This window comes from Oryzias melastigma, linkage group LG17 (genome assembly GCF_002922805.2).
Source record: "Oryzias melastigma strain HK-1 linkage group LG17, ASM292280v2, whole genome shotgun sequence".
In the NCBI taxonomy this organism is placed as follows: domain Eukaryota; kingdom Metazoa; phylum Chordata; class Actinopteri; order Beloniformes; family Adrianichthyidae; genus Oryzias; species Oryzias melastigma.
The window spans coordinates 11,227,987-11,254,158 of record NC_050528.1 but is presented as its reverse complement, the minus strand read 5'-3'; the positions used below and the strand labels follow the sequence as shown (position 1 = coordinate 11,254,158).

The following is a 26,172-nucleotide window of genomic DNA, read 5'->3' as shown; positions in this document are numbered from 1 at the left end:
TTAAATTATTCTTTTACAACAAAAAATCAGTATTGTTTTTTGGTCAAAATTTGGCGCAAATTTCAAAGAAAATGAATGTAAATAAAACGGATAAACCTCTGCTTTGAGTCAGTTCATTTCCTCCTCTTCCTCCCTCTTTGGACCTTAAAGCTGTCCCTGACGCCTTGTTTTGTTGCTTTTGTCCTTAAAGTTTTAAAGAAGCAGCGACCACACCGCGCACCCCTCCTCCTCCTTATCCTCCTCTCCATCAAGGTGGTTTATGCTTTTTAATTATTAAATTTAATTAATACATTTTACAGTAAGTGGTGTGTCAAACTGTAAAAAAACAAACAAAAAAAACAAAATCATTGCAATTTAGCACCTCCTTCAGCAGATCAAGGTGTCCTAGGCGGTCGCCTAGGTCTCCTATATCCAGGGCCAGCTCTGCTGAGGAGGCTCGGGGAGGCTCATTGACAGGCAGCCTCAAGGATGACATTGTAAAATGGGCAGAACCGACAACGAGCGAAGGGCGGAGCCTCAGAGATCAAGTCATTTTACTTCCGGTTATTCAAACAGTCCACAAAAATAACTCGTATTTCATAAATAATTTGTTTTTTGGTGTTCCGAAGGTAATATATGATCATAAATATGGATAGTTTACTCTGAAAAGCTTAATAAAATCATGGTATGGCCCCTTTAAAGTCTAATTAAAATTGGGTATTTGGTGTTTTACTAAACAATAATCATTCTATGAGGACATAAGCTCATCGTGTGAGTGTGATGTAGTCCATTAGTGAGTTGAAGTAATGGTGCTCCTTCCTTTAGTCTTCCTTATGGCTAACAGGCTGTTAGCTGTCCCTCCCTCTTTTATAGATTTGTGCTTGCGCCTTTTCCATATCCCTCTCTCCCTCACGCATTAATGCGAGGGAGCGACAGATTTTATTTTCCTGGTATTCGGAGTGAACTTGAGTGTTTGGCTGCCGCTCCCCCCCCCCCCTCTTCTTTAGGCTCATAGCTCTGTGTGGTACGGTAGTTTCACTGGGTGTGTTGTTCTTGTGCTTCAGAGGAGGGCTGACTAACACTTTTGAACATGATCCAACGTTAGATTAGTCTATCATTCATTCTGACCATTATCGCTCCAGGATGACAGCAGTGAGTGGTATGAGGTGGAGCTGTTTGGATGACCTTGAATATGGACAGACAGGTTAGAGGCTCTGCTTGTGTTAGTGAACTTTTGGTGTGTTGGTGTGCTAAGCATTGTTAACAGGCGCTGTGTAGATGTGTGTCTGTGAATAACATTTTCTTTGATTGTGATGTTTTTTTGTTTGTTTTTTTGTTCTGTGTGCCTGTTTTTCAGACTCTGGAAGAGTACATGAGCAAACCCGCCTTTTAAAAAAAAAAAAGGAAACTCATCAAGGATGGATGTGTCAAAAAAGTATAAATTAACTGTTTTCAAAACTAACATTTTGTGTGCCTTTGCAGCCTGCCTAAACTTTTTGAGTGGGTTTTTTAATACTTAAGATTTGGGGTTAAAATGATGGGGGATTTTAGATATTAGGATGATATGTTACATACTGTCAACAATTAATTCATTCCAAAAAGTTCTGGAATTTTCTTCAGAACATTCACAGAAAATAAACTTGTTTGCATCCACTTTTTAATCTTCATAATGTATTGGAGCATTTTTTTTTATAATGTGCAATTTATTAAGTAATGATTAAAGTGTTTATTTTGATAAACTGTCTGCTCCGAGTTTTTTTTCTTCCGGGATTAGCGCGGATTATCTCCGGTAACCCAGGTAACCCAGATGAATAAGGCAACACCACTCAGCAAGAAGAAAAATAATACATCTGATGCTTTATTTATCTGTCATCAATCACACATTGTTGAACATGTACAAAATGGTTTAAAAATGAGAATATAGAGCACAACCACTGTTAGGCCAACAATACAGAGCTTTGCAGTATGAAAGGGTTAGAAGGCAGGCTGATATTTAGACCCTGGAGATAATAATAATAATTTGTGTTTGACAATAAATCCACCGACCCTGAATATAATACGAGCCATTACATTTCTTCATAAGGGCCCTGTCGTAGTTCAGCATTTACATGGATATTCACAAATGTCGTTGGATAGTTGAACACAGGAAAAATATTTTTCTTTTTTTTCAAACACCACGTGGTTATATTTCAAAATATAGGGCTGTTTTACAAACACCATAAAGTGAAAACGAACGACGTCACACAACTTTAATTTGTCAGAGTGTAATTTACTTTTTGGGATTATATACTGAGCACTCACATCCACTCAGGGTTATGATGTTAATCTCCTGTGGTATCAATAAAATATCTCTAGAATGTTCTTGCAGCAAGTAGGGACTTCCATTTTTAAAATTCTATTATAAGATTGCTATAGTTAATCTTTGTTAGGGTGACATTATTACCAGCTATAGAAATCTGTAAACTAGATCACATCCACCAAACTATAAATACTATATTCATAATGATGCTTCTTCTTGCAGGGGGTTGCAGCTTACATCCCTGCCACGTTTTTTTCGCGGTGCTCCTTCTCCTCTTCCTCGTTGACCACTTGGGGAGGAGAGGTTTTGGCGGTGACCTCCTCTTTCCCCTGCATCTCTGTCGGGGCTACGTTCTCCTCCATGGCTACCTCAGTTTCCCTCTTGGCCACCGGCCTTTTCTCCTCCTCCGCTCCCTCCATGTAATCCTTCATGGCGCGCTCGTACAGCTCGTAGGGGAACTGTCCCTTCAGCTGCGCCTGGGTGTCCCGCTTGGCGATGGTGTTGGGGTACTCGGTGAGGATTTTAGCCGCAAGGTAGGTGGTCACCTCGTCTTCCACGTCCCCGTCGTCCTCGTCGTCATCGGCAGCGGCTCCGTCGGCCTGGCGTTTCAGGGGCATCTTGTTGAGCTCGGACAGAAAGAGGTTCTCCCTGCGCCCGGATGGAGGGGGGATCCTGACGGGACCGGCGTTGGTGGAAGGGTTGGATGCCGTTGGGAGCCTGTCGGGAGTCTTCAAGGGTCTTTGCACGACGGGGTACTCGTTACTGATGGTCTCCACTCCAATGATGTCGAGAAAATCCTCCCTGTCCATGTCGTCAGAGGCAGGTTTGCTCTTCAGGGGCAGTCTGCGGCTGAAGTACCGGATCTTGGGGGTTTGGCCGGTGGTGTAGCGGGATGCAGTTTGGGGGTCACGGTGGAGCTTTCTGAGCTCTTCTGTCAGCAGCATATCGATTAGATCCTGGGGAGGGACATGGAGCTTCAGAGACAGCTCCAACAATTCCTTCACCGTCCGGGGGTCCACGATGGAGGGGCGGATCAGGCGTTTCTTCTGCTCCCCGGTTTGGTCCCTCTTCTGCGTCTGGTCGCTCATCTCCAGGACCTTCAGTAGATAGTAGTCTACGAGTTTGGTGTCATCATCTGCATCGTCTTGGCCGGCCCTGCGTTCCACCTCGTCCCTTTCGGGTTCCTCCTGGTCATTCAGGGCTCTCTCCATTTCTTCGTGGCTCCTGTTCACCATCTCCTCAGTCTCTTCCCTCTCCTCCACGGGGACCCACTCCTCTCCTCCGGCCACATCCTCGTACGCCTGGTTTCTTGGGCTGAAGGCATCATCCCCCTCCTCCCCATCGTCCACAAACTCATTTCTCTTCTGGAGGCCGGGCATCCTCTCCAGCTCCTCGAAGATGGACCTTAAATTTGCCAGGCTCTGGGGCGTGTACTGCTCATCCAGGTCCTCTGTGGTCCGCTTGGCGGCGTCTGCATTCTCCTCGTCTTCAAACATCAGGGGGTACTTCTTGTGAGCTCTGGGGAAGTTACTGTAGTCTGCAGGTGCGCTCTCGGGCATCTCCATGTCTTTGGTGCGGTGCCTGTGCAGCCGCCGGTCGTTCCTGACATCTGAAGCGGGGCTGAGCCTCACGTCCCTCCCAGCTTGGTCCTGAAGGGTCTTGAGCATGGCTTTCATCAGCTGCTCGGCTGTAATGTCCTGTCTCTGCGTGTCGGGCGCAGGCTGGCGGTCCCCGGGACCTTCATCCTGCTGCGAGGCGAGCTGAAGCAGGACTTTGAATTTCTCCACCTCGTCATAATCCACGGGCTCAGCGCGACCCCCGTTTCGCTGCTTGAGGTTTTCAATGTACTCCAGGGCTTTGATCATGTCGGAGCTGGGCGCGAAGGACGCTGGCTGCGCATCGCTCTCCCCGCCGCGGAGCCGGTAGTGGCGGGGCAGAGACGCAGCCTCCACGGCGCATCCGAGGAGGAGCAGGGCGAGCAGGACCACGGCTCCTCCCGCGGGCAACTTGTGGTGGAAATGCAGCATTATAGGCAGGTTATCACCTGTGAAAACAAGAACGAGTCACGTTAAGCGCTAATAAAGAGCAAAAGTCAGATTTCTGATTAAAATCGAGGCGTACTGGAGAGGCAGCGCGCGCCTGTTTTGATCCGGTTTGTTTTTACGCGTCGTCAACTGAATGATATGATGCTGCTGTGCGTGAGGAGATTCATGGACATCACTGGATGAGTCACTCCCGTCGTTGCTAGGGGCAACCTCTACATCCGATTTATGTCAGCAGATATAATCAATAACATCCTTATGCTTTTTTTAATTTCTGAAACCGCATCTTGATTACGAAGGAAGCGTTTCACCGCGAGACAAAGCAAAACATGCCATCTAACCGATTTTATTAATAATATATGATGTAATTAGAAATAACATGATAAATATGTTTGGTTTTTTTTTACCTTTGGTTAGAAAGTTCAGACAGTAGAAAGGGTGTAGGGCATCTCCTCCCGAGCGGCGCTGCTTCTCTTCTGTTTTCAGCACTTGGACAGCTCCCCTTGTTATATGAGGCAACACCTGACCTGCGCGTCATCACGCGGCACACGCAATAGCTGGCCCCAAAAATCCCATATAAATGATTCAGATTTAGAATGCGGCGCATAAGGAGCCTCTTGTATTAAAAATAGCCCCCCCTGAACTGCCTTTAGCTTTGAAGAAGATATTTTCTAGAAAGATCCACAAGACAAGAATTTGGTAAAAAATATGGATTCTATATCTTTAGGGAAAATCTGTTTCATTTTTTAAACCTATCCTCTTTTTTATTATATAATGGGTGGCTCCACCATTCACTCTTGAAGTTTTATGTGCAGATTTTTTTAAAAAATGACTTAAATATGTTTATGGTCGACAATAACAGTTGGACAGACTTCAGCACGGCGGTGCGTAAAGAGTTAAACCCTCCAGCGATGACTCACAGGCTCAAACCACCGAAGAGCTTCTGCTGTCGCAGTTCAGCCCCTCCTCTCTCCCTGCCTCGTTGACAGAGATGGTGATAAACACCCTCCTGCCGGCTGGGGGCCAAAGCCCCGGCATTCCGCAGGTTGACAAGATAGAGGGGCCACGGCGAGCCAGCAAGCTGATTAAAGGTCATGGATGAACGTTAAGGAAGATGATGGCGAGATCAAAAGCTTCAATACTCTTCTTTGGTTCTGATCTATGGGGAGCACCATTAAAAAAAGAGAAAAAATGGCAGGGATTAACGCAGAAATATGACTAATAAGTATTTTTAAAGCAACTTCTCTGATGCAATATATATATATATATATATATATATATAGTTTAGGCGCCATTCTAATGAGCACACCTCTATGGGGTTCCATTTGTGCCAAAAAGTATGTTTTTGCGTTCACTGTCTATGCTTTTGGTCCATTGTATATGTCTAATAAACAGATTTATTAAACAGTTATGTCTATGTAATACTCAGCAATATCTTATGTGTGTCTACGTTTTTTTTTGATGATGGCTTTGTATTTGCTTTGTGATGTTTCAGCTTTATGCTTAAAACTTCGTATTTGCTATTGTCCTTTGATCTGGTCGTCACAAAAGTCCTTAGCAACTGTTGCTAGTGTTGTTAACTTCTGTCATTTCCCCATGTCATCAGAAAAGTCCCTTGCAACCGTTGCTAGTGTCGTTAGCTCCATCGTTTACCCATGTCGTCAGCAAAAATCCTTAGCAACCGTTGCTAGCGTCGTTAGCTCCATCGTTTACCCATGTCGTCAGCAAAAATCCTTAGCAACCGTTGCTAGCGTCGTTAGCTCCATTGTTTACCCATATCGTCAGCAAAAATCCTAAGCAACCGTTGCTAGCGTCGTTAGCTCCCGTCGTTCACCCATATCGTCAGCAAAAATTCTTAGCAACCGTTGCTAGCATCGTTAGCTCCTGTCCTTTTCCCATGTCGTCAGAAAAGTCTTTAGCAACCGTTGTTTTAGTAGTATGTGATTAAGGTGGGAATTCGGACATTGCCAATATCCGTTTAGAAAAGCCGGCCCTAGTGTTAGCCATGAGAAAAATGGCTGGCATCCCTGCACATGTGCTCTCCCAGTAAGGGGGGCGGGGCGCGCATTCACACAGCGGTTCCACTTTCATGAAGCTACTCTTGCTTGTTTTAAGTTTTTCATTCTGCTTCCTAAATATATTGCTTAGTAGTATGTAGACATGAACAAATGTTCCATAAACTTGTTCAGTAGACAGAGACAATGGACCAAAGGCATAGATAGTGAACGCAAAAGCACATTTTTGTCACAAATGGTACCCCGTACACTTCCTCCTCAGTGACTAACATGCAATGATGCAAATTATTTGTTTTCCAAAAAAAAAGTCCTATTAGTGCTTCTTTTTAATCTAAATATATCCTATAGGGAGCTGCTGCACATTTTATGAGGACGTTTCTTCAAACATGCCAGTATAAAAGCTGGCACACAATCATGAGAGGGGGGAATCTGTTACACATCTGTCAAGTCTCTTTGGTTGTCACACATGTGTGGGTGTCTGTCTGTGTTTCTTTTTTTTCTGTTGTTGTTATGTTACCCTCTAGGCGCAGGGATGATTGATGGATCAGATTTCTCCAAATCCAAGTCTCGGCAGACTGCTGTTGGTGGTGGGAGACTCACTGACTGAATCTTTGATTCCTCTCTCCGGGGCTCGTCATGCGTCGTCTGCATCACTCTGAACAAACTCATTAAAACAACACCAACGTTTGAACTCCACTACTCTTTATTGATGAGAATTACAGCTGGAAAGAAGGAAAAATGCAGTAATTGAATTTATTGTCACTGTCAAATTTGTTCTTTCCTGCTTCACATCCTAATCTCCCACCTTAATGTTCAGACAACAAAGGAAAAAAAAGTCAGTAATGCTGCAAATTAATTGAATTAACACTTGCCGTTCTATTTATTTCAAAAAGGAAAGCAGACTTTCACAGCTGTGCTGCTTTTTAAGAGAAGCCAACATAAATTCAGAGCTGGTTTTATTTCTGGAGCTGATGTTTCTGCAGACGTTAAAGGGCAACATGCATAGTACTGTCAGACGGATAATCTAATTCATTATTATTTCAGGGGGAGATTTTGAGTGGTGAAGCAGAGCAAAAATACACACAAATAAGGACAAAAGTTTGAAAAATAATGTTTGTTATAATGTTAACCCTTTCACCTTGGAGCTCCAGTGTTTATGTTCTTTCATTTACTGCAACTTTTCAACCGTTAACACGATCAACGTAATTCTGGCAGATCTGCGGAATTAGGTTGGGTTGAAAAATTACACGTTACATGTTAAAGTCGCCCTATGATAATTTTTTTTTTTGTTGGAAAAAAAAGTTCCCAGTAGTGTTTTAATTATGATTATGACATTTAAAACCAAAATCTCAATACCTAAATGTCTTAAAAAGCCATTTTTCATGTTGATCTGAAGCCTCTGTTTCCAAAATCTCCTCTGAGGGGGCGTGGCTTTTGGTGCCAAGCTAAGCAGCTCCACCCCTGTCTGATATAACAGCTTCTGATTATGATTTTCATTGGAGGGGGAGTTTAAAGATTTTGTGTTTAAGGTGTTAAAGGGTTAAAAAAATTATGCTCCAAATTACAGGAATAGATTTGCTTCCTGCTTTTTTTCTTAAAAAAAATGTGTGTTCAGCTTTAAATTATTGATTCAAATAGATTTAACAATGTAACAATATCTTTATGTGTGTCCTCCTGCTGTTTTCCAACATGTCAGTCCACAAGCGGTGGGGGAGAAAAAGATATCCAAGCAGAGGCACTCATGTGTCACTCGCTCGGCTGCAAATACGCACATATTTACACAAATACACACAATGTGCTGCAAAGCTGCTGCTCGAGCTTTAAAACTTCCAAACCAGCTCAAGGACCCATGACTCATCCGAGAGCCGAATCTGTAGACTTGCAAACACATTCATGTTTCAGCCCTGACTTTTCCCTTTTTCCTTCTGCAGTTATATAAACTCTTATAGAGCCGTTTTATTAAAGCTATGACAAAAAAAAAAAAAAGAGAGAGAGAGAAGGAGCTGCCGCCTTTCGATTGTTTTGTTTGTTTTCGTCTCCATCACCCTCGCATTTCCACATCATGAGGCGGGGATAGTGAAGCGTGGGGCCCGCCCGTTGTCAAGGCTCACTTTCTTTTGAACCGGTGTCTCCATGGTGATGCTACCTCACCACCTTTCATCTATATTCAACTTCCAATCTTCTCTCTGGTCAGCATCCTTGTCTCCTTCATTAGACCTTTTTTTTGCTTCTCAAACTGACCACTTTCCTGGCGGCCCGCATTCATTACATTTTTATTCTCTAGTAGCCATCCAGATCATCTCTCCCATTGTGCCAATTACTGTGACTAATGCACGCTCCTTGTCTTGTGGAGGCAGGTGGTTCAGGGGCAGACATAAGGGTAATTAAAGCCTCAATATGTTGTCTGAGCCATGAGGACAGAAGGGGGGAAAAAAGAGGAGAGATTTTTAAAAAAGTGACCTAAAATAAATGGAGGTGGAGTTTTTCTACTGGCTTTTTGGGAAAGGGCACATTATGCCACAGACATGCAAGAGGATCATTAATCCGCATTAATGAGACTTGCCTCTGCAGCAACACCTCCCTCACTTTTTTTTTTTTACATTTTCTCTGCAGTTTGGAGAAAGCTATTTGAGGTTTTTAATCATATTTCCTCTTAGTTCAACATGAAAACATTTGATTAGTTCTCCTGGGGTTTAATAAGCAGTTGCTTCTTTTTTTTTTTTTTTTTCGTCACATCAAGGACATACATTTTTTATTTATGTGATAATTGCAATCATGATCATTTCAGCTACTTGTTAAAGTTTTTGCTAATATTTTGGAGGCTCAATCTGTTTGAAGGAAAATCTCTTTTATTTTCTTTTTTTCAATACTTTACTGTGAGTTGTGCTTTTATTTGAGCATGTGGGCAGCTTTGATCTTCAGCAATCCTCCACAACAATCTCACCTTTTATGTTTGTTCGGTCATAAGTCCACATTTCCAAATATTTCCAAAACGAGACGCACATCTTGGATTGATGAAGACGCTAATCAGTTAATTACTTTAGGGCTCAAATGTGATTTTCTGGAAGTTCAAAGAGCTCACTAATCATCCCTAAAATTGCTGTTATGAGCTTTCTGATAGAAATGAAAGATTTCTGCGGTTTGATTTTCAAAACTTTTAATGACCCAACGTGCAGCATCGTTCCAGTAAATAGTTCAATTGCAGTTTTACTCATTGTTTCTAGGATTTCTGATCATATTCCTCACATTTCAGTTTGTGCTGGAAACAATTCTCCTCTCTGACTGTATTATTGGAGTTAAAGTCCCACTTTAATTAAAATCATGTTTGTTTTTGTTTGTTTTTTTAGTTTTTTCTACGTGTATGTGTGGCATTTTTCTTATGAAAGAGAAAAAAATGTAATAAGAAATAATTTCCATTTTGCATTTCTGAGTATTTTTACTTTTAAATTGCTGTCAATAAAAATGTTGCAGATAGTTTCAGAATCAGGGGCGGAGCTTCTCAGCTTAGCTCCAAAAGCCACGCCCCCTCAGAGGAGATTTTGGAAACAGAGACTTCAGATCAACATGAAAAATTGCTTTTTAAGGCATTTAAGTTAAAAGCTTCATAATGATAATTAAAACACTATCGGGAACATGTTTTTTTAAATAAAGAAATAGTCATAGGGCGACTTTAAAGTCTTTCTTTTCTCATGAAATTTGTTGTCTACAGAGAATCGAGTTTCCGCTGCTTCAGATTCACCTCCTCCCGCTCATGAAGTCATTAAATCTTTGTGTTCCTCCACCATAGATGGAGGTTTTTCTCTCTGTCTGACCACATCGCTTCATCTATTATTGCTGGTTCTCGTAATCAATTTCTCTCCGGCAACCGAGCAGGAATTTCTGCCTTTTCACCTCTTGAAAAGAAGTATTTTTATCCCTATTTTTCTATATCCTATCTTTAATGAATTTGTTAGAATTCAGTGCTTGATGAGTTTGTGTTTTATATCAAATAATGAAAAAAAAAATAATATATAAAAAAGTTGAATCACAAAGCTAATTAGAATTTGATTTTAGTCTTCTTTTGACTGTCAGCAAATGAAAATGCTGTGAATTATTATTAAAATTTAGACTTTGATACTTTTAGAGAACATAACAAGTGACAAAGCAGCGGAGAAATGTAATAACAGGGTAAAATGAAAGCAAAATGTAGTCGTTTGAAACAGCAAACCTCAAATGTTGCTTAATATTCCTTCATATTTGCAATCAAATCTAAAGTGGCTCCATTTAGGACAAACTATATTAGTGATTCATCCTTCTGGGAGCAACTGGAATTCATCAATAATGAAATAAACATTTTTTTCAAAATAAATTATAGTTTTCTATCCCTGGCTCACCAAGGCTGTCACATGCAATTTTCCACAAAGATGTTTCTGATTGATTCTGATATTTCTGCCTTCATTTGCCTACTTCCACAGTCAGATGGCTGCTTTTAATTTACTCACTTTTTGTGATGTAATGTCCATTAAGAGAACTTTATTATAGGCATGAAAAATCCTGCAACAAGTCCATTTCGTACATTAATCATATGCTGTCCATTTGTCATCCGTAATAAATCGGTGTATTAATTTTCTACGTCCAGATCAATCTCCTCATCTCTGTTGTTTAGTGGAGCTTCATGATTAAAATCAAGAATCGGCTTCTTGCTAATGAAGGTCCTCGGAGTAATGACCACAAATCCCCAACACACCCACGGAAGACACGTAGCGGAGTTTAGTTTTCATCACTGCTCTGGAACTCATTTGAACATCAGTTAGAATAAACAGATTGTTTTTGTTCTGCAACCACCCACCTATTTATTTTATTTTATTTTATTTTTTTTTTATCTCTTTTGATTTTTTCCCCTTGCCGCCACACACCCCCCAGCAAACCAAAGCTCTTTATATTCATTAAAAGAGCCGTTCACCTCCTGGCCTTTTATTGCGTATTAATGCTCCGAAATCTTTCTCTATGAATTGATGCTGCGAAAGTGTGTGTGTGTCGGAGCACACATGCACAGACTGCATCATAGTGCATGGTTAAGGGATGCAGCTTGACGCACTGGCTGACGTCACTCCCAGCCAAGGCAAGAAGTGTTTATTGATGAAGATGGAAGGAGAAGTCTGGAGCAGCCAGATGTGCTCATGATGTGGAGCCAAAAACTGCAAAAAGGGAAAAAAATACAAATCTTAGTGAAGGATGTTCAAGCTTGTTTTTAGATGTTTTCACATTTAATGAAGCGCAACATGTTTTTCTTTTCTCTTCTACAGAGTGTAGGTGTTTGAATGAGAGGCACGTTTTCCCTAAATGAGTCAGTAAATATGTGTGGATGTTTGGATACTTGTTGTTTTGTGCCACATCCACAGATCGGCATTTGTGCAACAAGGAAAACAAGACTTAAACATTTTAATAAACAGCTTTTTTTACTCATCTTTTCAGTGTTTTACATCTCTATTTATCTTTTTACCCGTGCCCCCTCCCCTTATTTTTTTTGCCACTTTTATCTCCTCATCTTTTCCTTTACCACTCCATCAACCGTGTGACATCGCCCCCCCCTTTCCCCTCACCGATGCTATAAATACCCCACATCGGTGAGTCATCGCCCAGACGTATCAGTTGCCTCTCCTTCCCTCCCTTCCTTCCTCACCCTCCTCTGCCTTACTCCTCTGCTCCAGCTCATTACCAGACATCACACATTTTCCCGTCCCTAACTTGGCCCTTGTATCATGATAGACTCACGCTGAGAAAAGGCAGTGCCAGCGCCTGGCGTGGTGCGGCCCAAGGTCGGTTCTGACACGTCACCGCCTCGAAAAACAAAACCAGCAGGAGGGAGAGAAAAAAGATTGGGGGGACCGATGCAAAGCGGAGAGAACATCACATTTACTGGAGATCAAAGGGGGATGTGGCGAAAAGTGAAACAACTCATTTGCCTAATTAAAAAGTTTTAGAAAACAGTGGCTTTATACAAAATATAGAAAAGAATGTGCAACAAAATGCTTCTCTAAAACAGTAAAAGTCAGATATTTTCAAAGTAAAATGAGTTTTATTTTGGAAACAAGAAAAAAAACATCTAAAATTTTGATGAAAACAGCAGGAGGTTGGAAGGAAAAAAGGAAAAAAATTCTAGCATGACACCATCTGTGTGTGTGTGTTTTTTAAATATAAAGTCCCATTAGTTGTCACGCATCAAGGTGTGTGAAATTTGTTTTCTAAATTTGACCAATCCCCTGTGGGAGTGGTGAGCTGCAGACACAGCTGTGCTTGGGAACCATTTGGAGGTTTAACCCCCAAATCCAACCTTTTTTAATTTTTACACAAAATGAGTGGTGTGTTAAACTGTAAAAGCAGATCATGTCCAAGGCGGCCGCCTAGGTTGCCTATACCCAGGGCCAGCCCTGCTTTAATGTGAAGTGTCAAGCAGGGAAGCACTATGTTACATTTATAGTCTTTGGTATGACTCAGCCAGGATTTGAACTCACGGCCTTCCAGTCTTAGGGGGGACACTCTTCCACAAGACCACTGAGCTGGTTAACTTTAAGTTAATATAACTGTGCAGAATCAACGGCTCAAATCACTAGAGAGCGTGAGGAATGTTTTGACCCAAATTATGAGCAAACATGACAAAAAGAATTGATTAAAACTACCAAAAATATTTAAAATAGTAACTAGTGCTTCATTTATTTCATTTTGCATGTTTTTAAACATCTGGCTGCACTATATTTTCTTTAATTTAAGGTTTTGTTTTGGAGCTGTTCCTTTTTTATCTTATGGGTTTGTAATTGTGCAAAACACACAAGTTTAAAGCTGAAAGGAAAAAGCTCATTTATAGGAATTTTTCAGACAAAAGATTTTCTGTATGCGCCTCTCCTGATCCACCCTGAGCTCCAAAACCTTTAATCCTTTTAGCTTCTGTTGCCTAATGTTCCTCGCATGTCTTACTTATCTGAATCCCTGTCTTGGCTGTAACGCCGTCTTTCAGACTCAGATCGAATTATTCGGAACTTCTTGTGGACACACCGCCCACTACCTTTTGCAGGGTTGTTATGAAGCAGCAGCAGCAGCCCAGCTTCCACTCATCCTTGAGCAAACGCCAAAATGGCGTTGGCTCATAGAAGAAAAAACTGTGTGCGCACAGAGATGGAAAAAAAAAGTTTTTACGCACTTCTGACTCATGAGCAGAGAGAAAAAGGTGGTCAAGGGAAAGGAAGGAAGTGAAGTTTGAATGGAGGTACCAGCAATCAATGAGGGGAGAATGAATACAAACGAAGCTAACTGGCGGTGAACAAGCGTCTTGCTGCTAGGTGATGGTGTCTGTGGCAGATCTGGTGTTTGTGTGCGTCAGAATCAGTGGACTAATGAAGGGAGTGTTATGAGGGGAGTGACTCACTCACTCATCCCATAGGGCTTTAATGGAGGAGAAGGAGGCGTTACTCTAGATTTCCTCAAGAAATCTATTGAGGAAAAATAGCCTTTATGTTCTGATTAAAATCAAAGCTTTTTAATCAATTGACACATTTTCAGTTTTGTTATCAAATATGGATTTATCAGAAGATTTGGGCCAAAAAAAGGGGAATCCAGATTGTAGAGCATCAGTTTCTGTGTCAACAATGATAATTATGTCACGAAATGATATTTCTTTAAATATCCTTAAGGAGAAAATGCATTGTTTACACACCCTGACATCCAGAACTGCATGTTCTGCTTGCGTCGAAGAGCCCCCGTGCGCTCAGACACGCACAGCCTCGCTGGCCTTCGTTGCCATAGAAACTATAGTTTCAGGATGACTCCAATCAAGCTGCTGAACGTTGAACCCCACAGATCAAAATGTGCACAAAACAAACAGCACAATCTTTGTTATTTTTTTAATTTATTATTATCTTTTAATTTGCATTACATATGATCCAAGGCCAAATCACAGATAAATAAAGTGGTATGTCACCACACACAAAACAAAAGAAGCCCCTCCCAGCTTCCTATTTCACACAAAAAGTAAAAAATCAAAAGAAGACATTCTTAAATATGTTTAAAGGAGGTGTACAGAAAGAGCTAACCTATTTACAGAAAAAAGGAATGAAAAAATGGCAGCTCTCATTGGAGTGTTAAGAGCTCCGACAGAAGCTTGTGGGTTAGAAGGCCACTAGCCGCCTACGAACAGGCAAACGAAAACCAAAAAAAAAAAATCTCTAAAATGTCAAGATTTTAAATGATTAAATGTTAGTAAACTAAAGCTAGCAGCTGTTTATGTTCTTTGATTTACTGTAAATTTTCAACCGTTAACCAATAATTCTAAAAGAGAAAAGTGGTTTTAGCTAGCCAGCTAGCTAATGAGCTAGCTAGCTGGCTAGCTCATTAGCTAGCTGGCTGAAAAATGCCACAATTCTCCTTCAGAATCTACTGGAATTATCATTTAATGGTTGAAAAGTTACAGTATGTTAAAGATTTTGTGTTTTTAGGTGTTAAAGGGTTATTAAAAGTACCTTTAGTCATTTTGTTTTGAGAAAAGATGACGGAAAAAAGATGTCCGCCTCAAAACAAGCATTTATTTCAACGAAGAAAAAACAAAAGTTTCTCCTTGTGCTGCCAGTCAATAAATATCACAACTTTGAAAACCTTCTTCCATCAACGCATGATTTTTACAGGAGTTCAAATAACTAGCAGGTGATAAGATTCCTTTATATACATTGCACATACAGTGTTATACACAAAAAAATTGTTTGAAATATACAGACACGTTAGTTGCAATCAGTGAGGTGATTTCTTTTTTTTTCTCTATCATCCATAACTATTTCTTCACTTGCTCAAGTGCAGTTTTCTCTTCAGTACAGGTGCTTTGGTACACAGTCGCACGCTTTTCATCATGCAAAAAAATGCTTCTTACCTCACGTTTTTTATTGTAAAATATCCTCATCAGTGTCTATTTACCTTTTCTACAAAGCCACTACTTAATACAAGCAAGAGGCTTAAATATGAACACACCACAGCGGAACTGTCGGCTGCAATTTCCTACACTTAGTATAAATATTGCACATTCAGTTTTATTTTTATTTCATATCTGTAAAAATAAAAGGATCAAAGCAACAGTAACTAGATCTATAGTAAATAGAATAACATCTGCCTCCTTAAGTTCCTGGAAGAAATACAGACTATTGTAGCTATTTTACTACAGTAAACCAAGTTCCCTTAAAGACATTTATGTAGTTCATTGGTCATACATGGAGGAATACATACCTGGGCTTTTACAAGTCACTGATGGAACAATGTTCAGTCAATAAAACCTGTTTACCGTCCGCTGCAGGATGTGGAGTTAAGAGAATCAAGTCAGTAAACATGAACTCAAATGAGCAAATTTGGAACATAAGAAAAGAAAGACAGCATTTTAAAAAAAAATGTAAACAAAGCACAATTAGCATGACCAGAAAGAAATATAAAAGCATACAAAAAGAAGAAAAACAAACTAGTTTCAAAAATGGTAAAAAAAATGAAGCTCAGAACCTCAATCTCTCATGGCTTCGCAACAGAGAAATCTTCAAAAATGGGTTCCAAAGCTGACGAACCCAACATGAGTGAAACATTTCAACGCAGATATATATATATATATATTAAAAAAAAAGGAGAGACACAATCAAGATCCCTGCAGAACCTGAAAGTCACTTCTGAGCAGGAGGCTAATGCTACCAACATCCCTGCCGAGCGTCTGCTCCTCGCGTCCACAGCCGAGCTTTACAGGGAGAAAGAACTCTGACGAGGAAGAACAGAAGCTCCAACGTCAGGAGCCGCTTTGGTCCTCAGAAGGCTAAATCCATCCGAATTGTTAGTTTGTCACAGCGGGATGACTGGCTCAGTTGTTAGTGAAGGTCCTTCCTGCCTCTGGGTCTTGAACTAAAGCATGAAGCTGCCTTCCAGATTGCTGCTTGGATGGTCGCTGGTTACAGAGGAGATGAGGAACAGGAGTTTCTACTGATAATGTTTTACCTGTAACTAACATACAAGTCCTCTCAGGAAAGTTCAGTTTGGATTGAGCTTTTTGTTTACATGCTCAAGTTGAATGTGCTTCTCGTTTACTATTTCCCCCCATACATTCTCTCTATGTCTTCCTGATAGTGTGTTTTCAGCTCCTTCCGCTTAAGTTTGAAAGCGTCGGTGACCAAACCGGTCTCTGGTGTCCAGGCTTCGGCACTCAGACGGATCTTCTTGGGAATCTCAAATCGCTCCAGTTTGCCTAGTTGGAAGACAGCAGGATGTCAGCCTGACAGAGACGGTAATGCTGGAGGAAAGACTGTCAGGAGTTTCTCTCTACCTGTGATGGCAGCCTCAGTGATGATGCGGAGAACCTCTTTCTCCATCTGTGGATTGTTGCACAGATCCTCCCATGTGCCTTTTATTTGCATTTGTTCCGCCACCGCCATCAGCTGCTTGTGGTTAGGCACCACGAAGCTAATCACATACGATTGGTCACTGCAAAATATGAAGATTTGATTTTTTAATCTTTAAAGTAAAAAAAAAAAAAAATCCCAGAGGTGTTTTAATTATGATTATGACATTTTTAACTAAAATCCAACAACCTAAATGTCTAAAAAAGCCAAATTTAATGTTTATTTGAAGCCTGTGTTTCCAAAATCTCCTCTACATGGGCGTGGCCATTGGTGCGGTGACAAACCTGTTGGCGTAGGCACAGATGTTGTCAATCAGTGGACAATTCTTCAGAACAGCCTCCACCTTTCCGAGGGAAACATATTCACCCGCCTGCAGTTTTACAAGGTCTTTCTTGCGATCTGCAGAAAGAAAAAAGAAGATAAAAACCCTGACGGTTTTCTACACTTGCAAACTTTCAGTCTCCTCTTGGAGAATTTCCTACCGATGATTTTGAGGCATCCGTCCGGATGGAATTCTCCAATGTCTCCAGTGCAGAACCACCTCTGCCCGTTTGCATCCACAAAGAAGTCTCCTTGGTTCTTGCCGTCGTATTTGTAGTAACCCATTGCAACGTTTGGCCCGCCGATCAAAATCTCTCCTCTTGGGTTGGGTTTGTCTGTGCTGTAGTAACCCCCTACAGGAGCAGATCCATCAATTATTAACTCCTCTAACGGATCGCTGTGTTCTTTACTCATAAGAATTCCACTGACCCTCTTCCCAGTCCTTCAGGGTGATTTCTGAGCAAACCAGGGGAGCGCCAACTCGTCCAGTGTTGTAGTCCCAAACTTTAAAATAAATAAGTGTCAGAAAATCCGCTTTAAAAATAAACATAAATAAACGTTTTGGTCTGGCTTACTCTCGCTAATGGTGCCAGCTCCACAGGTCTCCGTCAGGCCGTAGCCCTGCCCCACAGGGCAGCACATGCAGATGTTCATGAAGCGCTGCGTGGCAGCCGACAGCGGGGCGCCGCCGGAAAGCAGCACCCGTGTGTTTCCTCCCAACAGAGAGCGCACGCGTTTGAAAACCAAACTGAGAGAGCACAAACACAATCAGGATTAGAGGTGATGTTAATGTACCCAACATGGCATGCAGGACAAACATTTCAGATGTGAGATTAAAGGGTAACCAAACAGGGTGGTTGGAGGCTGACTTCTTTTTGGCTCAGAAAAAAAGCCAAAAAGGGGGCCGGACTGAGCGGTGGAGGTGTGGCTTGGATCTATGATTGACAGGTTAGCTTTATGTAGCTGTAACACAAGAAGGCAAAGTTCTTGCACTCTTTACAGCTTAGTTTTTAAAGATGATAAAAATGTAAATAAGCCACATCATCAATCATTATCTAAGCTTTAATTCGAGCCACGTTTTGTGACAACTGGTTAGTTCTATTGACGCGACTCAATGCATAATGATGGCGCCTGCGAGCGCACATCTCTGTTTATAGCAGCGAACAGGTAAGGGCCAATCCAGTGAAATATATCAATGCTAGAAACGCTGCTTTTACAATGCCCGACAGCTGGGCTGCCAGCACAGCTGAGGGTTTGCAGGTCCAAAGGGGACCAGAGTCAGAGTGGTAAAATGTTGCTAGAATCATAAAGGCTAACATTTTAAACAAACAATCCAGAGTTAAATGTTCATTAAATCCATTACCAGGAGGGAGTTTGCTGAATATAATACCGATTGCACTCAACCTCTGTTCCCTAACTTCCAAGTCCACTGGAAAGTTATGCAAGTCAGTAGATTTTTTTACAACTGAAGGCAATACACATAGCTACAAGCCATGCTAAAGCTAACGACCAACGTTACAGAATTAAAAGATGGGCGGGGCTTTTATACTGAGCATGAAGATGTCAAACTTCTGGGACTTCCACCTGCCGACCAATCAAATAATTCAACTGTAATACCTGGTATCAACCTGTAGGGGCAGCATACAGGCAGTTATTGACTATTTTTTCATTAAGGTTATTTCAATTTGTCAAAAATTTGTCAACAATGAACAGACAGCACTTTTAAAGCTTTATTCATAGAGGCCAACAGCCAAAAAAAGTTGATTTAGTGCTTGGTTACCCTTTGTTGACTTGTGTAACACAGTGCGTATCACCTGTCACAGAGAGGCGTACTGTAACCTTTGGATATCTGCTCCATCTTGTAGTTGTAAGCCAACACAAAGAGCGTCTTTTGGAGTTTGCTCATTTCCTCCACTTTGGTCATTACATTTTTGTAAATTCGATCCATAATCTCCTGCAGGAGAACATTGGACACATGAAATTGGAGGCAGGAATGTAAAAAAACGAACGGGAATACCGATGAACCGGGCGTATTAACACACTTACTGGTACAGAAGCCATGAGAGTGGGCTTCAGGACACTAGCATCCCCTTTGCTGCCTTTCTTAATCTTGGTGGACTGAAACAAAAACAAAATGTATTCATTTAGCATCACACAAAGCGAGGAACGAAGCCAAAACATCCTAGAATGAATTGCAAAAATCTGACTCTGCACTCACCTGATCAGCCAGAGTGTGAGGGGATGAATAACCGATACGACAGCCGTGAGAAATGGAAACCAGCTCTGCGCTGAGCTCCAAAACATGGGCCAGTGGTAGGTAGCCGATGTAGGTGTCTGTCTCACTGGCGGCACATCAATTTAGACATTCATTATTAACACGAACCTTTTAAATAAACACAGTGTTTATAAATGACTGAGGAATCAAAGTGAAGTGGATTTGGAAATGCTGAAGGGTCAGCACAAACGGAAATCCCCGTACTTGAGATTTGGGATCCGCTCAGCCATGCCTGTGATGCCAGCAATCAGGTTGCCATGGGAGATCATGACACCTTTGGGGAGGCCCGTGGAGCCGCTGGTGTACATGATGACAGCGATGTCCGAAGGCTGAGGGTGTCTGCGGTCCGCTGCGACTGCAAAGTTTTTCATTAGAGATTCATTCTGATGAAATTGCATTTTTCTCATGATAGAAGATGAATATTAAGAAAGAAAATTAAGCTTAAAATTACATTTCTGAGCATTTTTTATTCAAATTGTGGTGAACTCGCTGCTCTGCTCCATTCTGATTGTGGATTGTGACTCAGGTGTCGATTAGATTCACAAATCAAATTAAGATTCTTACTTTTGAATATGTTTGTTGCTGTGTTTGTCTTTTTACTGGATGTATGAGAATTAAACTTATATATATGAAATCACGATCATTTATACTTTTATTAAGAACAGGAGATCAAGATCAACAAAACAGATAAAAACACAAAGATTTAGATAGACAGAAATGGTGTTTGTCACTTTAACCTTTTATTGTCACCCTTCTGGAGTGACAGAAACATCACTTTATCTTCTAAGCATTATATTTTGGGGCAAAGCTGGTATAAAAAGTTGCTTTTTTTCCATGACAGAATCAGAAATCAATGATTACATCTGCCCATATCAGAGCTGCAAAACAGAGCGCGAGGCTGCGTTTCTCCGCTTCAGAATCTGCTGGAATTACGTTAATTGCGTCAACTGTTGAAGAGTTACAATAACCAACAGAATGTAAACATTGGAGCTAGAGCTCTGGTGTAAAGGCTAATTAAGTCTCATTTTTTTATTGGAAAAAAACTCTTGCTAGTTTTACTTTGAAAACAGGAAGTTTCACTGACACGAAAATTTGTTTACTTTGCCTTTGTTTAGTTCATAAACTTAAACTCCAACATTATTCTGCATTTCAGAGCAAAAATTACAACGTCCCAAGATAAAATTTTACTACAATCTACTATAGTTATAAAGATGGCGAATCAGCGATCTTGGACGTCATGAATATTCATAAGTTTTCGCAAGTGGATCGAGAGTATCCCGTTACAGCCCTAATTCTGATGTATCCGCTTACAGACAAATAAATCCATGTAAGTCTTTGTTGTCCTGGCATCTGCCTTAAAAATCTACATCTGGATAGCTCCAATATTGCTCGCCATTTTTTTGCACTTGTAATGTTAAGTTGGGGGTGAGAGGGGCTGTAAGCTAGAAGGAGAGCATGTAAACAGAAGGATGTTGGGAAGTAGGGGCAGGCTTACTCTACGCCAGCAGTTACAACTCAGAAGTTAATTTTGATGAACTTCTGCAGAAACTATGTTCTACAAAATTACATTTTTTTTTATTTTTGCCTAAAAATGGCACAATTACAATAAAAAGACCACTTGGAATGCTTTAAAGATGTAAACTTAAAAGTCAACTTTAAACTTAAAGATGTAAAGATGATTAGATTTGATATGTGAAGCCTTTTTTATTGAATGTTTGAAATGGTTTTAACACTAAATAAATTAGTGCCTGTATTTCCTATTTTAACTCAAACTTTTTCACAATTTTTAAGTCATTATATTTTTAAAAATCTGCCTAAAAAGTGTTACAGCGTTGCTTTTAAATAAAAGAATGAAAAAAAAAAATCACAAATGGCACCAGAAGTTTATTTGATCCCATTTTTGCTTTCAGCAGTTTAAAGTTAACAGACACACTGTAACTGCATCACTTACATGTAAACGTCTGCTTAAGCTGCAGCAGGAAATCACAGCGACATCTGACTCACAGTGAGTAAAAATGTGCTGTTTGTTTATGTACACAATCTATTATAGCAGCTCATTGTGTTCGTTAGCAGATGTTTCCAATTAGAGACTCGAGATAGCAAAAGAAAGCAGACGCTCAAATGAAAGATTGCTGTTTGAATGGATTAAGAGTGAAACCTCAACAGGATCTCTATTTGTCAAAGCTAAACAAACTTTCTTCTGCAAACATTTTCATCCTATAACCAGCCCGATGATTGATTAAGTTGTTATTTTGGTCGGTAAATAGAAACTAACAGTAATAATGAATGCTAAACGAGAACATGTGTGAACAAACTTCTACTGAGCTGCTTCAAATATGTTTGGAAGTTGTTTATTTTTTGTTGTTTTCATTAAAAAGTTGATCATCAGGGGAGACGATGATTGACAGGTGATGATCCCCTTTGAGCCACAGCACATCGCTCTAATTAAACATCCGGGTGCTGGCTTCGTTTTAAACCTCCACCAGTGTCCCTCCATGTCCCCGACAGAATTAGAAACCATTTCAATCAAATTAAAGAAAAAAAAAAAAACTCACTATTTTCTGGCTTGGATCCCATCTCCTTCACAGCATCCATGTTGTAGACCATGATGCTCCTGGGGATGTCTGGCCAGCTTGTGGGTTTAGGGTCCACTACAATAATGTACTGGAGCCGGGGTACATCACACAGAATGGCCTGGAATGGGAAGTTGGATCCAAACAGGAAAATACAAAACAAAAGAGAAGAAAATGATTGGTTGAACACATTTAGCAGCACCTAAATAATAAAAATAGACGGTAAACTGGTACCTTGAGTCGGCTCTGCAGCAGGTCTTTACTCGTGATGATGTGGGTCACCTCCGTCTCGTTGAGGCCGTGAGCGATGGCCTTGAGCCCCAAGGTGGCGTAGAGCGTCACAACTGTGAAGTTCATTCCAAATTAGACAGCGCGACAAAGAATACATTTTCAAGTTTGTCCTTCAAACACTCACGCGGAAAATTGTACATGAAACAGGCTTGCGCTGCCACGAGCCACTCGGCTCGAGTCTCGCAGAAGATGGCGATGTTGCAGTGAGGTCGCTGATTCAGAGCGGCCAGACCACTGCCAAAGCACTTCGCTGTCAGGTAAGCTTCTTCGTATGAAAGCCAGTTATAGTTCCCTAAAATGACCTGCAGGAATAAAAGACATGACAACTGAGAAAAGGAGATTTATTTACTTATTCATGAAACTTCTGAACATTTTTCAAAACCATAAATGATGCTAAAAAGAAACACAGATGACTAAAGAACAATCAGCTTCTTAAGGAACAAGAGGCAATAGGAGAAATGGGAGTAATAGTATGATTTAAAACATATTACTACAAAAGGACTTATAGAAAGACTTATCACAAAAACAATAAAAAACTGAATTGCTTCCATTAGTCTCGATGTTTCATAATTTGTGTGACAAGAAATAACATTTCCCAAACCAGTCAGAAAATGCTGAAAACACTACAGGATTATTTTCATTCTTTTGTTGTCCATTACTGCCACCTGCAGGACAGATGAGGTAAATCAACTCTGACTCAACTGACCTGTAAAAGGCTTCCAGTTTCTCTTAACTTTTTTATAGTCACGTTTATCTTCATCCTCTGTAAAATATCTCCAGCTGCTTTAAACTTTATGTTTACATTAGATTTCATAAAGGAAGCATTAAAATATGATCTAGATTTTCCATTAACCCATAACTGTCAAAGAGGAAGCTAAAAAAAAATGGAGGCCAACTTCAAACTCGTCTGACTTTTTAGGTGCAAATGAAGAATACAGAAAAAAAAGGTCACTAAAACTGGTCATTTTAAAGTAAAATGCTAAAAGAGAATCCACCATTTGAGCAACTGTATCAGCAGCATCCTCATAATGTTAGTAATGTTAGATCAAGGGTGGAAAAACTACTGCCCAAACTATGTAGTCTGACGTGCCAAATTGGAATAAATTATATATATTTAATCCCAAATAAAGTTTTATTTTTCCTATAATTGTCCTATATGGTTTATAACAAATACATTGACCTTCATCTATTGGTGTTGAAAGTTATTCTGCATTCATGTGGTGCTGAAAGATTTGTTTTTTTTCTGACGTTCATGTGTGTTTTTCAAGTCATGAACACGCCATCTCTGTAAGTTTGGGTTTTTTCCTGAAGAACATCAACCCATTGGTGGAATTGGCTCTTAAATGAGAGAAAATACCACAAATTTTGAAATACAAACTTAAAAAAGTACTGTTTTAAAGTAATTTTCAATCACATTAAAGCCTGGTTTTAATTCAGTTGTTTCTTTCTCTTATGAGGTGGATTTATTTATTTAAAAGGGACAGGATGAAAAAAAACTGTTACAATTTCTAGCTAACAGCTAATTAACAGACCAGGATTACAAAAACACTCCATACTTATTTATGGTCCAGCCCTTCTGTCAAATTATAGAGCTCTTTGTGGCCCACAAGTCTAAAACTTTTCCCACCCCTGCGTTAAACAGTCGATTGTTGAATACTATGCATTATTAAGGTGTGTAGGAACAACTGTCACAATAAATTCATATTTTGACTAAAGACTCCTAGTCTTTCTCTGCTAAGTGCAGATTTATTTTTTTCTTTAAAATTAAACGCTCTTTTTCTTTCTCCTTACTGGATCTTTTCTGCAAAAAGAAACTTACCAAATACGTTTTTATATTTGTTGTTGTTCATTTTGCTAGCTCGGATGTTTAAATTTAGTGGTAGGTGCAGCCCCTTTAAGAAAATAGTGAGTGTATTTTCAATGCATCACCGACTCTCTTGATTAGTGCTGCCACAAACAATTATTTTAATAGTCGACTAATCACCGATTATTTTTTCCGATTAGTCGACTTATCGGGTCATGTGCAAACTGGATGTATAGCACACATCTTAACCATCAATAGCTTTAAACTGGCTAAAAATAAATATATAGCATTACCTGCAATAATGCTAGTGTGAATGCTGTAAGCTGAATTTGGCTGCAGAGGATGCTAGCACTGATAGCCGAAGATGCTGAAATTGATAGCTGAAATCACTGAAGCTAATAGCTGAAAATGCTGAAGCTGATAGTTCAAAACGCTGAAGCTGGTAGCCAGCTAAAATATTAGTTAAATGCAAAATTAGCCAAAAAAACTGAAAAAATGCCTAAGCTAGCCAACATAGCTAGCTTATTCTCAAAAATTAGCTAAACTTCAAAATAGCCTAAAAAACAAAAAAGCCTAAATTAGCCAAAATAGCTATCTGAAATATTAGCTGAACTTCAAATTAACCAAAAAGAAAACTGAAAAAAAATCCCAAATTAGCCAAAATAGCTAGCATATAGCTGAAATATTAGCTAAACTCCAAATTAGCCTAAAAAAACGTAATAAATGCCAAAATAGTCCAAAAACCTAGCATAATGGCATTATAACTTTCAACTTTACTACACTCCAAGTCCATATAATATGAAGTAACGACTAATCGACTATTAAATCAGTCGTCGACTATTTTAATATTCGATTAGTCATCAATTAGTCAATGTATCGTGGCAGCCCTAGTCTTGACATGCATCAAGATTGGGTCAAATCTCATAGTTTTCTGAAATAAAACTTTCTTCAGAATCAGATTTTAAATAAAACAGGAATTGTGTATGCTGTGTTGGGGAACACTGTCTTACAGAACTCACTAATATACAAAAGACAGCAGAATTTAATATATCAACAAAGTAAAACAATCAACTTCTCTTACCTTTTTGAACACCTTCCCATTAGGTTGGAGCTCATCTTCCTCACTGAGCACCTCCCTGGTGCCCAGACAGTCTCTCATTGGAAACCTCCTGGCCGCATATTCGAACATCTTGTCCAGGGTGTTCACCCCGGGTTCCAACAACGCGGCCAACTTCTCTTGGCTGTTGATGGCTCTGTAAGGTCCAGCTGGGTGTCCGCTTACGGAACGTGCCTTGATTCGTCGGGCTCGCTCCAAATTAGTGCCAGTCCCGGAGAAGAAGTACCAGGGGAGGAAGGTGATAACCGAGTAGACCCAGACTACAGAGCGGAAGACTTGTAGCAGCACTGGGTTGATGTCCTCCTTCATCTTCATCTTTCAAGTAGATTTTGGGCTCGAGCTCTAAAGTCTTTTCTTTGCAGAAATGTTTCACTGTTGTCAACAGTAAAGAATGCAGGTTGTTGCTCTATTATGCATCAAAAAATGGCCTGTAATCAAGAGAAATAGGTGAACTTTTAGCAACTGTGTAACATTGGTGCATTTTGAAATATGAAGCAGTAGTAAATGTTAATGCCTCCAGGTAAATAAATCCAATAAACAAACAAACATTTCCATTTCATTGCCTGTAGCAAAAAAAGACAACAAAGATCCAAATTTAACAGAAGTTTACAGTTTGTAGAAAAAAAACATAGAATAACTCTGTTCTGAAGCTAATTTAATCTGTTTTCAGTCAGTACATGTTGTATTATCAGTTTGACAGATTGAATTTTAGTTTTTTTAAAAACCAGATTCCTGCTTTTTTGGTCACAGTACAAAAGAATAATCCAGCTTTTGTTTCTTTGACCTAACTCCTGACCACTAAAACAACTTTCTCAGCAATTGTTTAATTTTCTGGAGTTATTTATTATTGTACCTGACAGATTATCTGATGCCCTTCTTATTGCTCTATCCAGCTTTCCCAGACAACAAAAACCACGGGATCAACTCTGATCTTCTTCCTTAGAGCTAAGCTTTTGGCAGTGTTTGGCTAAGGACAGTCTGGAATTTGCAGTGCAGTTAGAGAGACCATGTTAGAACAGGCTGCAACAGCTCATCCTGCAGCTGACAAGCAAGGAGTGGCCCAGAAAG

General features: G+C 40.2%; 3 protein-coding genes across 10 annotated transcripts in view; 1 reads left to right on the top strand and 2 right to left on the bottom strand.

The window, feature by feature from the left end:
* ap1s3b (adaptor related protein complex 1 subunit sigma 3b) overlaps positions 1 to 1,387 on the top strand; it is a 6,008-nt gene extending 4,621 nt beyond the window's left edge. Inside the window, exons 5-6 of one of the 2 annotated variants that reach the window (XM_024273209.2) lie at positions 1,122 to 1,183; positions 1,337 to 1,387. In XM_024273209.2, the coding sequence (XP_024128977.1) occupies positions 1,122 to 1,163 (42 nt within the window). In that variant the 3' untranslated portion in view covers positions 1,164 to 1,183; positions 1,337 to 1,387. The remainder of the gene's footprint in view (positions 1 to 1,121; positions 1,184 to 1,336) is intronic. The other variant, XM_024273210.1, reaches the window with a different exon arrangement.
* A 429-nt stretch (positions 1,388 to 1,816) lies between these two features.
* On the bottom strand, positions 1,817 to 4,884 carry scg2b (secretogranin II b). Of its 2 annotated transcripts, none has more exons than XM_024273205.2 (2): positions 4,728 to 4,884; positions 1,817 to 4,322 (listed from the first exon to the last, which is right to left on the bottom strand). In XM_024273205.2, the coding sequence occupies exon 2, from the start codon at positions 4,303 to 4,305 to the stop codon at positions 2,512 to 2,514; it is 1,794 nt and encodes a 597-aa protein (XP_024128973.1). In that variant the 5' UTR covers positions 4,306 to 4,322; positions 4,728 to 4,884; the 3' UTR covers positions 1,817 to 2,511. The 2 variants fall into 2 exon arrangements, with proteins under 2 accessions (XP_024128973.1, XP_024128974.1); XM_024273206.2 differs by lacking the exon at positions 4,728 to 4,884 and adding an exon at positions 4,400 to 4,525.
* Positions 4,885 to 14,200: 9,316 nt separating this feature from the next.
* acsl3b (acyl-CoA synthetase long chain family member 3b) overlaps positions 14,201 to 26,172 on the bottom strand; it is a 15,748-nt gene continuing 3,776 nt past the window's right edge. For 5 of the 6 annotated variants that reach the window (XM_036216158.1, XM_024273199.2, XM_024273201.2 and 2 more), the window contains 14 exons: positions 25,069 to 25,532; positions 22,308 to 22,485; positions 22,127 to 22,236; positions 21,875 to 22,013; positions 19,524 to 19,674; positions 19,263 to 19,386; positions 19,091 to 19,162; positions 18,859 to 18,998; positions 17,620 to 17,792; positions 17,474 to 17,548; positions 17,206 to 17,397; positions 17,008 to 17,122; positions 16,648 to 16,805; positions 16,412 to 16,569 (listed from right to left, as the gene is read on the bottom strand). In XM_036216158.1, coding sequence (XP_036072051.1) covers positions 16,412 to 16,569; positions 16,648 to 16,805; positions 17,008 to 17,122; positions 17,206 to 17,397; positions 17,474 to 17,548; positions 17,620 to 17,792; positions 18,859 to 18,998; positions 19,091 to 19,162; positions 19,263 to 19,386; positions 19,524 to 19,674; positions 21,875 to 22,013; positions 22,127 to 22,236; positions 22,308 to 22,485; positions 25,069 to 25,419 — 2,136 coding nt within the window. In that variant the 5' untranslated portion in view covers positions 25,420 to 25,532. Of the gene's footprint in view, positions 16,570 to 16,647; positions 16,806 to 17,007; positions 17,123 to 17,205; positions 17,398 to 17,473; positions 17,549 to 17,619; positions 17,793 to 18,858; positions 18,999 to 19,090; positions 19,163 to 19,262; positions 19,387 to 19,523; positions 19,675 to 21,874; positions 22,014 to 22,126; positions 22,237 to 22,307; positions 22,486 to 25,068; positions 25,533 to 26,172 lie in introns of all 6 variants that reach the window. The other variant, XM_024273202.2, reaches the window with a different exon arrangement.